At 37.9% G+C, this 13,000-nt stretch overlaps 2 protein-coding genes across 2 annotated transcripts; one reads left to right on the forward strand and one right to left on the reverse strand.

Annotated features, from left to right (window-relative positions):
- Positions 1-4: 4 nt before the first annotated feature.
- On the reverse strand, positions 5-763 carry LOC114544872 (collagen alpha-2(VI) chain-like; the record flags this gene model as incomplete). The annotated part of the gene is made up of 1 exon (XM_028563366.1): positions 5-763. A coding segment is annotated over exon 1 (759 nt), but the record flags the coding sequence as incomplete, so codon positions are not given.
- A 10,677-nt stretch (positions 764-11,440) lies between these two features.
- Positions 11,441-12,334, forward strand: LOC114544873 (uncharacterized protein K02A2.6-like). Its single transcript, XM_028563367.1, has one exon. The coding sequence runs from the start codon at positions 11,441-11,443 to the stop codon at positions 12,332-12,334; it is 894 nt and encodes a 297-aa protein (XP_028419168.1).
- Positions 12,335-13,000: the final 666 nt, after the last annotated feature.

Raw genomic sequence — 13,000 nt, forward strand, 5'->3', positions numbered from 1 at the left:
CCTTATCTCCCTTGGGTCCTATATCCCCCCTTGGACCTCTAGGTCCCTGCGGACCTATATCACCCTTATCACCTTTATCTCCTTTAATACCTCTATCCCCTTTACTACCATCACCACCGCGCGGTCCTTGAGCCCCAATGGATCCCCTATCGCCTTTATCCCCTTTATCGCCCTTATCACCTTTTTGACCGGGAGGACCCCGATCCCCTTTTGCGCCGGGATCTCCCTTAATACCGCGAAGACCTTGAGAGCCTATAGCACCGTCTTGTCCTCGAGGTCCGGGAGGTCCTTGCAGACCTTGATCCCCTTTTGCACCTTTTGATCCTTGAAGTCCCTGGGATCCCTGAGGTCCAGGAGGTCCTTGATCGCCTTTGTCACCTTTATCACCTTTTGCAGCTGTTGTACCAGGGACTCCTTGCGGTCCTTGCTGTCCAACGGGTCCTTGTACGCCCTGGTCGCCTTGTAATCCTTGTAACCCTCGTGCTCCTTGATCGCCCTTTAGTCCTTGCAGCCCTCGCGGTCCTCGAGGTCCTGTATCTCCTCGATCACCTTTTACCCCTTGAGGGCCCTGATCTCCTTTTCGTCCTGGTGGACCTGCAGGTCCCACACGACCTGTATCTCCTTTAGGTCCTGTATCTCCTTTAGGTCCTTCAGGTCCAATCTCGCCGCGCTCACCAGTACCTCCTTTTGCACTTTTAGGTCTATATTCATATTCATATCCAAAATTGAGATTACCGTGCGAATAGGGATATCCTCTCTTCATTATGAGTGGTTTATAAATGAATAGAATTTCCAGGAATCCTTACTTAAGAAGAGTATGTGTAATATATTATTTCAAAATGATTAAAACCTCACGTTGTAAACATGGGAGCAAAAAAATCAAAAACGAGATTAAATAAGAATATAGAGAAACATGCTGCATGTAAGGTAGGATTAAGTCTAGGTCATAAAGATTTAAAAACCGAAGGTAGTTTTCAGGTAGGATATTCAGTTAAAATAAATAAAGATTATAGACCTATTAATAGGCAAGGACCAAATATTGAACAGCAACCACCATTGCAACGATTACCTACTATTAAGGAAGAAACTATAATAGAAGAAACTATAGTAGAGGAAGAACAGTATGAGGAACCTATAAGATTATCTTCCAGTCTACCCATAATTAAAGAGCAGGGAGAGGGCAATGGATGAGTATCTCTCCAGTATTTATTATGACCCCAAACGCGTTGGAGGATTCGGTGGTGTAGAACGATTATATAACGATGTGAAGAGAGAGGGGAAATACGATATTTCTAGAAATAAAATTGAAGAATGGTTGATGAAACAGGATACTTATACTTTACATAAACCAGCACGTCGCCACTTCGGTAGAAACAGAGTCATTGTTGGCGGAATAGACGAATTATGGCAGATGGATTTAGCAGACATGCAGTCCATAGCTAAGGAGAATGATGGATATCGATATTTACTTATTTGCATTGACGTATTTTCAAAATTTACATGGGTTATACCATTAAAAGATAAGACAGGACCCTCATTGGTTGACGCATTTAAAACTATCCTAAAATCGGAACGAAAACCACACAAAATTCAAACAGACAAGGGTACGGAGTTTTTCAATAAACATTTTAAAGCATTAATGAAAAAAGAGGAAATTCAATTATACAACACTTACAATGAAACTAAAGCGTCAATTGTGGAACGCGTAATTCGCACCTTGAAGACAAAGATGTGGCGTTACTTTACAGCAAAGAAGACTAAGAGATATATCGATATATTACCACACTTAATATCCTCTTATAATAATAGCAAACATCGTAGCATTAATAAAAAACCAATCGATGTAAATTTAGAAAATTGAACAAGAAGTGTGGCATACCCTATATGGAGACCGCAAGAGAAGAAAAATTATTTATAAATTTAATATTGGAGATCAAGTAAGAATCAGTAAAATGAAACGTAAATTTGAGAAAGGATATTTACCTAACTTCTCAAAAGAAATTTTTACCATTAGTAAACAAATACCACGCAATCCTCCTGTTTATAAATTAAAAGATTATGATCAAGAAGAGTTAGAAGGGACATTCTATAAAGAAGAATTACAAAAAGTAATTAAGGAGGACGATATTTATGAAGTTGAGGAAATCTTAAAAAAGAGGGGAAAAGGTAAAAAAGAGGAATATTTTGTAAAATGGATGGGATATCCTGCGAAATTTAACTCGTGGGTCCCTGCCTCTCAAATAAAAGATATTTAAAGTGTATTCTTATTATTATTATTCATTTATAACTTGAATCATGAACAACACAGACTTCTATATTACACTCCCTAGCGACTCCTCAAAAAGTATTTTCCCCGAGAACAAACAATCCGAATATACCACAAAAATCCCACACCGTGTCGAACTAAATGGCGAGTGGGAGGTTGGATTATATAACATCTCCTACATAAAATGGAAAATAATACAAATGAACGGAGAACCTATTCAATATACAGTAAATGGTGTAAAAAATAAGGGGGAGAAAATAAAAAAATACTACGACTCCCTTGATGAGTATGTGAATGACATTAATAAATCTTTTACGGAAGAGATCAGAAAGAAAATCAATTTCAGCATACATTCAAGAAAAGTAACTATTACTTTAGAGAGTGGGTATAAAGTTAATTTACGAAGAGATCAAGCCATTATTCTAGGGTTTCTATCATTTAACGACACACAAATTGAGAAGAGAATTGAAGCTACTGAGACAGGAGCTCATGAAGGAAATATGCATAGAGAGACTGATATTTACATATATTGTAATATTATTCAACCTCAAATCGTTGGGGATAAGACACTCCCCCTGCTACACATCGTACCTTCAAAAAAAGACAAGGAATATCATTCTATAAAACACATACGATACATTCCTGTCCAAACGAAATCTTTTGAGGAAATACAATTCTTTTAAGGAGTAGTACTAATGAACCTATTTCATTTGAACGTGGACGTGCATTGATAACACTGCATTTTAAACGCAAGAGTTATTTTTAAAAAATGAATCGTCGAAGAATTCAGGAGGGACATGGAAATTTCTTTCGTAGTATAGGAAGATTCTTTAGACCAATTGCCACAGAAGTGGGCAATATAGGTTTAAATGTTGGAGCTGGTCTACTTCAAAATTTAATTAACGATCTTCTTGCCGGAAAAAGTTCAAGAGCATCAGCTAAAGCACATGGAAGACAGGCCGGAACACGTGCTACAAACATGGCATTGGAAAAAGCATTACAAACATTAATGTTAAATCAGGCAGCAAATCAAACCCCAAGACAATCAGGTGGAAAAAAACGTAAGAGATCTCAATCTAGAAAACGATCTCAATCTAGAAAACGATCTCAATCTAGAAAACGATCCCCATCTAGAAAACGATCTCAATCTAGAAAACGATCTAAGAAAAGTCAAATCGGGGGGAGAAAACATAAAACGTCAATAAAACGATCTCTATCGAGAAAAGGTAGAAAAAAACCTCAAGCAGGAAAAGGACGTAAAACAAAACGTAAAACAAAACGTAAAACAAAACGTAAGAGACCCATTGGTGTTGTAAGAGCGCGTAACATGACTAAGAGACAGAGAAAAGCTCTCCCTAAAGACATATTTGGTTGAAATAAGAAAATACTTATATTTGAATGAATATTTAAAAAGTAATCATATCCTATCTGATATTGATGTAAAGAAGAAGTCCATATAAATCTCATAAGAATGAATAATAATTACGTACATCCAAATTCAAATCGTTGCGATAAAAGCGAAATTGATCTATTTGACATTCCATCTACACAATTAAGTTTGGAAAAAGGACGATGGGTTGATTATCATCCACTCTCCAGTGTAGAAAACGATGACGGGCCTATCACATTCATAACGGCAGGTACCGAAGACTATATCGACATGTCAAAAATGATTCTCGTGGTCGAACTGAAAATTACAAAATCGGACGGAACCTCCTTAGGCGGTGACGAACAATCAAGTGTAGCTCCCATAAACAATTTCCTACATAGTCTGTTTAAACAAGTTGATGTTTTTTTAAATGGAAAACAAGTTACTCCGGCTATGGGTACTTATGCTTATCGCGCCTACCTGGAAACCCTCCTGAATTACGATGTCTCGGAAAAAAATCTCAACTCACCTCAGCATTATATTATAAAGATACCCCAGGACAAATGGATGAAACAGGAAGTCTCCCATCAGAAAAATCAGTGGAGGTCGTTACAAATGTCCCAAGTAGTGGTGTTGCCACTAAGAAAACCATAAAATTCATAGTACCGGGAAATGGAAATCAAGGCTTTGCAAAACGTCATAAATTTATTCAAGACGGAAAACTCTTGGTAATGTCGGGACCAATTTTTTGCGATATATTTATGATGGAGCGATTACTACTTAGTATGGTGGATCTCAAGCTAGTCTTAAACCGAAACTCTGACAAGTTTTGTTTAATGGATAAAAATGCTAATCCTATGAATGCTAAAATAAAACTTGTGGATGTAACTCTTAAAGTACGTAAGGTTAAAGTGAACGAGACCATTACTAAGGCACATGAACTGGCATTGAAATCGGTACCCGCTACTTATCCTATACGACGGGTGGAATGCAAAGCATTCACCATACCGGGAAACCTTCCACAAATAAGAAAAGATAATATGTTTGCTGGAATCATCCCCAAGACATTTGTTTGCGGTTTCGTAGACGCTGACGCTTTTAGCGGAGTTCACACAAAAAACCCATATAACTTCAAACACTTCAACGTATCATCGGTGACATTAACAGCAAATGGTGAAGAAATACCGTTTAAACAACTTGTCCTTAACTACAAAGATAACAAGGAAAATTTCATCCAAGCATATAACACATTATTCTCAGGCACAGGAAAAATGAATTATAATACCGGTCTCGATATCTCAAGAGAGGATTATTACAAAGGATATACCCTATACGCATGGGATCTCACTCCGGATATGTGCGGTGCCTCGCCCTATTTTAACACAGTGCAACGGGGTTCATTGACACTTGACATTACGTTTGCTGCTGGGGATGTTCCAAGTGCACCCATTTCCTTGGTATGCTATGGAGACTTTGAGAATGTCGTACAAATAGATTCGGAAAGAAACGTAATCTATGATATTTCTACATGAATACCACACAAATAAAAAACGTACTTGAACATCATCCTATAGTTAAAAAATATTTTTGCGGGGTGTTTCCGGCAGATGAAATACCTAAATTTCTAAAAACTTTCCCATGTGGATTTATTGTCAACACGGATCCTAGTACAAAACCTGGAACGCATTGGGTTATTTTTTATTTTACTTCAAAAGAGAACGGTGAATTCTTTGATAGTTACGGAAAACCACCTCAACATTATAAAGACGTATTTAGACCCTCCTTTGAGAATCTCAAATGGAATGCTCGTACCCTACAAAGTCATTGGACCGAAGTATGTGGTCAATATTGCATCTTCTATCTATACCATCGTTGTCTTGGATATACCATGAACAAAATTGTGAACATGTTTACGAATAATACATCATGGAACGATTGTGAAGTGGCATGCTATGTTAAGAAACATTTTAATGTTGTTATATTTAATCAACCCACTTGTGGGCTTAATCAATGTTGTAAAAAACTATTTTAAATAATAATAATAATAATAATAATAACAATAAAAAAAACACTCTTTTAAAAAAATCTCTTTATTTGAAATATTTTTATACATCAATAATAATAATAATTCCTCTTCCTCCTATCAAATGGACCTATCCCTAACCAATCTTGTCGTCTAAAAATAGTTCCCCCTCTTGGTTCTTCTTCTTCTTCTTCTTCTTCTTCTTCTTCTTCTTCTTCTCCTTATCCATCTCCTCCTTAAAACTCTTTCCCACCTTATTAAAAAAACTTATCCCAAAATCAAATCCTTTTCCCTTTTGTTCCATATCCTCACTCTCTGAGAGATCAAACGACACCTTCTTCTTGGGAATGTTATCCTTACTTCCCACATCTTTCCATCTCTCCTCATTTCTTACCAAATCTTTTGGAACGTTGATTCTATTTAGGACTTGGAAAAACTCACGTACACCCTCAGGATTAAAAGACTTGCGAGATCTCATAGCATCCGAAATCAAATCAGAAATATTAGACTTTGGGATAAGAACACCATCTATTTTCACTTGTCCTGTATTATCCCAGGAAATAACATCGGATCTTGCTCTCAAACGTTCCAAGAGGGCTAAAGCTCTTGCCTTCATGGTCTTTGGAATCCCACGTACAATTATATCATCCGTTAACTCGTTCTCTGACTCCTGTAACGAATTCTCCACTTGACCTCCCACTTGACCTCCCACTTGACCTCCCACTTGCTCCCTGTCACGTTTTCATAACGTAAAAGCCTCTCCTCGGGAATTAATACCATGCGCTTCATCACTCCTTAAGTAACACGGATAAAGCTAATGGTACAAGCATCGAGAGAAAACCGCTACCCTTCTGAACTAAGAATCTCCTCTTCTTCCTAATTGAAACGTTTCTCTTTACTAACGCGCGCAGTTCTTTCTTGTAACGCGTTAAACGACGCTTCTGACGTGGAGTTAAATGAATTACCCCTTTAAGTGTGTTCAAAACAATCTCGCTAAGTGCTAAAATCAGGTCCGGCGGTCCGTATTGAAAAATGGCTTTCTGTATTTGAGGTTTTGATTTTGCTAACACCTGTATAAACGGTAGAGTTCTTTCTATATACTCTGACATCTTGTAAATGAAACTTTATTAAAAATATTTATATATTTATAAATCAATTACAAGATTTAAGAGAACGTCAACATCCACTGGAACATTTATATTAGAACCAACTGTAAATGTCATTTTAGTAACAATATCCGATTGAATTGGAATTGTTGGATAATTCTCATTTGTATACTCCGAAATAGAAGAATTCAGTCTTGTATCTGGAGTAACTGGTAAATATGCAAGAACCGTACTCTTTCCACCTTCAACATCGACACTTCTAAGTGAATCAATAAGATCACACGAGATGGTAAGATATCTCAAACCATGATTTACATCCACAGGGCCTGGTGACTTCTTCTCTACGCTTAAATGATAATTCTCGGGGAAACCAAGTATCTTGCCAAACTTCTTTAATTTTACTGAAGTCATTTTTGTTGAATCAAAACCGATAGTACATGTATTGTCATGAACATTGGGTGATAATGTAATATGTTCTCCTTCCAAACGCTCTTTTAGAAGTTGAAAATCCCAATACCCAGTCTCAAGTGTTTTCTCCTCCTCAACATTATTCTTCACAATCGTAAACTTGTTATTATCACTTGTAATATTCTTAAACTTCCAAAATACTGTAACTTGTTTCACAACAATAGTAGACCCCTCACGTGTCAAGAAGGGTTCCCTGAATGTCACTTTCCTGGAATTACCAGCAATAAAAACAGATATATTTCTTGATGTCATCCTAATTCAAATGAGTAACACAAATGAATACATAACTCATTCTACCTTTGCATATATACAATATGTCTCTCCCCAGGTAAAATATTTGTACGTAAACGAATACTCTCCGGGGTTTGAGGATGACAGTCAATTAATAAATATGAGAAAGGTTCCCTCGTTGCATTATTAAAAGAATCCATTAAATACTGTGCACGTCTTGGAAACATCTGTTTGGCCAAAGTTGAAATACCAAGAGAATCACGAGGGTTCTTGAATACGATAAAATAATGTGAATTCAAACTAATTGTTCTTGATAATTTTCCGGGAGGAAACAAATTCTGAGTTAAATAAAAAACAGAAATGCCTTTATGATGTGAACCGCGCGTGAATAAATCAGACACACGTTGATCCTTAGAGCATTCACTCATTAAATCATCCAAAACTATTAATGACTGCTCATGCCCCCTTGTCATCTCATCCAAATCAGAGGGAAATCCTTCCACAAACTCTATGTTATATAAATCATCAAACTCCTTTTGATACTCCCCATAACAATAAATAATCTTAGATGGAACAGGATGAAACATCTCATTAATATAATATAATATTTTTCGTATTAAATATGACTTTCCACATTGACTTTGACCCGATACATAAAAATTTGCAGGTACCTTAAACCTTACATCCATAATGAAAGTAAAAGTATAAATGAATTAAATAAAACATATATACTTCTCTTATACTTCTCACAATAACATATAATAAATAACCCATAATTATACATATAAACAATATAGGTCTTATTCTAAAAAACGACCCCACATCTCCCTCCTCTTCTTTTTTGCTCGTTCTCTGTATGGTGATAGATCAATAGCTTTTAACACAGGTATTGCAATCCTCGTGGCTCTACGTCTCTCCTCCTCAGAAACACTCCCCGCCGCGTATACCAACGTTAAATAAGATATAACATGCCCAAAACTGCTAGGGCGCATCAATTCCCATATCTTAAATAAATCCTCATAAGATAATGCTCCCAAAATCTCGTTATATGTATCTGTATATTTCTCATAAATCTCTCCAACATGAAACGATAAAGTTAATACATCAATATCAACATTGCTCTTACAAAGTTCATCATAAATTACATCCATAGTTAAAAAATCCTCTGTTCATCTCATAACTAACACACTTCTAAAAAAGCTTCTACAATACATCAAAATTTATACTCTCAAAAAACACGTGCTCATTGAATAAAAACACGTGCTATTACTACTAATTAAAATATTATACGAACTAACCAAACCCTTGCTATTTTATTCAAACTCCATGATTGTCTAGTAATCGCCACATTCAATAATACATCATTATCTATATGTGTACATAACTTTTTAACAAGAGAAGAACCAACACGAATAAAATTCAAATTATGGTTTGCTCTCATATCAGCATAAACACTCTTTACAACTTTATGTATTAAACTATAATCCTGATATGTACACATTCCATAAAGTTTATCCTCAATCTGAACAATAGAGTCACATCTGAACATTCCACGCGGTAATCTTAACACATCTCTGTGGTGTCCCCATACATCAACATACTCCTCGTAAACATGAACACTGTGAGTCGTAAAATAAAGCGGAATCTCTATACAATACTTCCCAGGTCGTATATTGGCATACTGAGTAAGAATCTCCACAATATCGGCCCTTAAAATATAATGAACCATATAAATAAACACCGTCCTGAGTGCTTGTGTCAACTGATTTCTTAGAGGATGAACTCTCAGTAATTGAACAAACGTAATCATAGAATCAATATCCAATGGTCTCACATATGTCCTCTGTTGACAATAAAATAAACCTCTGATGGCACGTTTTGTTGGAGCCTTGCTATCGATAATTATATCTTGAATTTGATTAACAACAACATCGACACTAACATCAACACCGCCAGCCATTATAGAAATGATATAAAAATACATAAATATTACATATTTATAAAATTAACAACACGTGCTCTTAACATAAATGCACGTGCTTTTTTATAAAAACACCGCTACTTAAGTAATAATGTATATCCACATATTCTATTTAGACATAAAATACTCGAAATCCTCCACGGGCCAGTCGCAACCCACACTACGCATGATATTTATCTTATTCTTTCTTTCCTCCTCCTCCCGCACTTTGCTTATATCCTCTTGTTCACTTCCTGTCTCTATATCCTCCTGTTCACCTCCTGTCTCCTTATATTTCTGATCGCATAATACTTCGTGAGTGGTATCTGATAAGCTAAACATTAGGGGTGAGGCGCACGTATCCGGAGTGAGATCCCATGCGTATAGGTATATCCCCTGTAATAATCCTCTCTTGTATTGAGACCGGTCCTTCTGTCCTCCTCCCGCACTTTGCTTATATCCTCCTGTTCACCTCCCAGTTCACCTCCTGTCTCCTTATATTTCCGATCACACAATACTTCATGAGTAGTATGCGGTAAGCTAGACATTATTATTATTATTATCTGTGAAGAATTATATAATAATAAAAGAAGCACACAACAGCAACATATATTTATAAGATAGAATAAACACGTGCTTTATAGAAGAAACACGTGCTAAAATATAAAAACACGTGCTGAAATGAAAAAACACGTGCTTTATAAAAGAATAACAAACACGTTGCAATAATTATGAATGACGTCACAAGAGAATTAGGATTTAAAATAACCCCATTAATCCTAATCCTAATCCTAATCCACTGTATAGAATATTAGACATCATTACGTAATTAGCTCTGACGTAATATTAGATATAAGCACGTGTTATTATGACGTCACATTAGAGATCCCACTATAAAATTTACGCGAGATATTATGACGTCACATTGCTGACTCAGCAATCCCACTATAAAAAATCCCACTATACGGCCAGGACAATACTACTATTTGGCAAGATTACCAATCGGGAGTGTAGTATTTAGCGAAAATATTTGAAATGTCTGTCGCGGACGAAGATGGCGCAGGACAAACGGCAATCCGGCAGGCGCTCAAGCAAGTTTATTGACAAGCGACGTCAAAGGGCTTCCTTGCTTTAACCCCAGGGAAGACCCAACGAATTTGGCTGTGAGATGGAAGCGCTGGAAGCGGTCATTTAATGTGTTTTTAACGGCAAAGGGAGTAATAAATGACAAACAGAAAGTGGCATTACTTCTGCATACGGGGGGGTTGCAGTTGCAAGAACTATATTTTACTTAGTAAACGAAGACAAAGAGAAAGAGTTTAAGGATTGCGTCAAGGTCTTGGATGAGTATTTCGTCCCTAAAGTGAATCTACCGTTTGAGAGACACCAGTTTCGTCAAATGAGTCAGATGAACGGCGAGAAGTGGATCATTTTGTTTCGCGTCTTAGGCAAAAAGCTACTACGTGCGTGCGAATTTCAGAACGTGGAAGAAGCAATTCGAGACCAACTAATTGAGAAATGTGGCGACTCAAAGCTTAGACGGAAGTTTCTTGAACGCGTTAATGCAACACTCAAGGATTTACAAGATATTGCGCGGGCATATGAGGCGGTAGAAGAGCAGTTGAAATCAATGGAAGGTTCGAATACAGTAAACGTTGTGAGTCATAAATCGCGTTGGAGCGGACGAAAAGAGAAAAAGGTCAACACAGATCAGAAAGAGCGCAGATACTCAGCCAAGGGGACTGGGCACGACAACAAGGATAACGTACGACGATGTTACAACTGTAATAAACTGGGCATTTTGCTCGAGACGCAAATTGTCCAGCAAAGTCCAAGAGCTGCAATAAATGCGGAATCATAGGTCACTTCTCAGCTTGCTGCAAAAAAGCAGGGGAGAAGCACAACAAGGAGAAAGAAAAAAAGGAGGAGAAAGAGCATATAAAGTCTCTGAGGAAGAAGGAAAAACACCAACAAGAGATGACTATGCCTTTGTTATTGGTGGGCATGGACAAAAGATATGGGTCAGGTGGATCTAATTATTGGAGGAGTGAAACTAGAAAGTATTTTAATTGACTCAGGTGCAACATGTAATGTAATTGATTGTGAACTCTGGAACTATCTTAAAAGAAAACATGTTAGGTGCGAGTCAAGGGTATCAGACAAGAAACTGTTTGCGTATGGACAGAAAGAGCCAATCGACGTTGTAGGGACATTTACAGCAGAGATTGTGTGCGAGGCAAACAGTGAAAGATGTGTAGACGATTTCACTGTGATTAAAGAGAACGGAAGGCCTATATTGGGGAAGAAAACAGCCGAACAATTGAAAGTACTCAGGGTTGGACCTGAAGAAATAATAAGAACTGTTAACACGGTCACACAAGAGGGAAGTGATTCAGATATTCGTGAGGAGTTTGCTGATATTTTTACTGGAGTCGGACTACTTAAGGATTACAAGCTGAAACTGCATATCGATGAGGATGTTATACCAGTTGCTCAGCCGGTGCGTAGACTGCCATTCGGTCTAAGGGACAAAGTAGACGATAAGTTAGACGAGTTACTCGACATGGGTATTATCGAAGAATTGCCAGAAGCAACGCCTACAAGGTGGGTTTCACCATTAGTGGTTGTTCCAAAAGCAGATGGAAAGGATATTCGAGTTTGTATCGATATGAGAAGGGCAAACGAGGCGATTGTAAGGGAAAGACATCCTATTCCGACCATAGAAGAAGTTTTGTATGATTTAAATGGAGCAACGGTATTTAGTAAGATAGACCTCAAATGGGGGTTTCATCAAGTGGAACTCACAGAGGATTCAAGGGACATTACGACGTTCGTGACACACCGGGGGTTATATAGATATCGTCGACTGATGTTCGGAATTACTTCAGCTCCAGAGAGTACCAGAAAATAATCTCAGATGTTTTGGCAGGGTGCAATGGGGTGGCAAATATTGCGGATGTCTTATTGTTTACGGGGCTGATTTATCCGAGCATGATGAGAATCTTTTAAAGTACTAACACGTCTGCGAGAGAAAGGTCTTACCGTAAATGGGGACAAATGTCAGTTTAGACTTCCGGCCTTGACCTTTTTTGGCCACAAGCTCAGTGCCAAAGGGGTGGCACCAAGTGAAGAGAAAGTTGCTGCTGTAGTCAACGCTAGACCACCGCAAAATGTTTCGGAAGTTAGGTCGTTCGTACAGTTAGTACAGTATTCGGCAAAGTTTATCCCGGACTTTGCGCAGATTGCAGAGCCGTTGCGTCGTGTACTAAGAAAGGGACAGTCGTTCGTTTGGGGTCAGAGCAACAGCAGGCGTTTGAGAAGCTGAAATGGATGATGACTAGGGCTGAAGCCCTGGCTTATTTTAGAAACGACTGCAAAACGAGAATCGTCGCGGATGCAGGGCCGGAGGGAATTGGAGCTGTGTTGCTACAACTGCAAGGAGACCAGTGGAGAGCGCGTGTCGTATGCCTCCAGGAACCTCTCGGACGTAGAGCGGCGATACGCCCAAACAGAGAAGGAAGCACTTGCACTCGTGTGGGCTTGCGAGCGGTTTAATATATATGTGTATGGTCGTGAA

Source organism: Dendronephthya gigantea, unplaced genomic scaffold, assembly GCF_004324835.1.
Source record: "Dendronephthya gigantea isolate DGI-Jeju-01 unplaced genomic scaffold, DenGig_1.0 001008F, whole genome shotgun sequence".
Lineage (NCBI taxonomy): Eukaryota > Metazoa > Cnidaria > Anthozoa > Malacalcyonacea > Nephtheidae > Dendronephthya > Dendronephthya gigantea.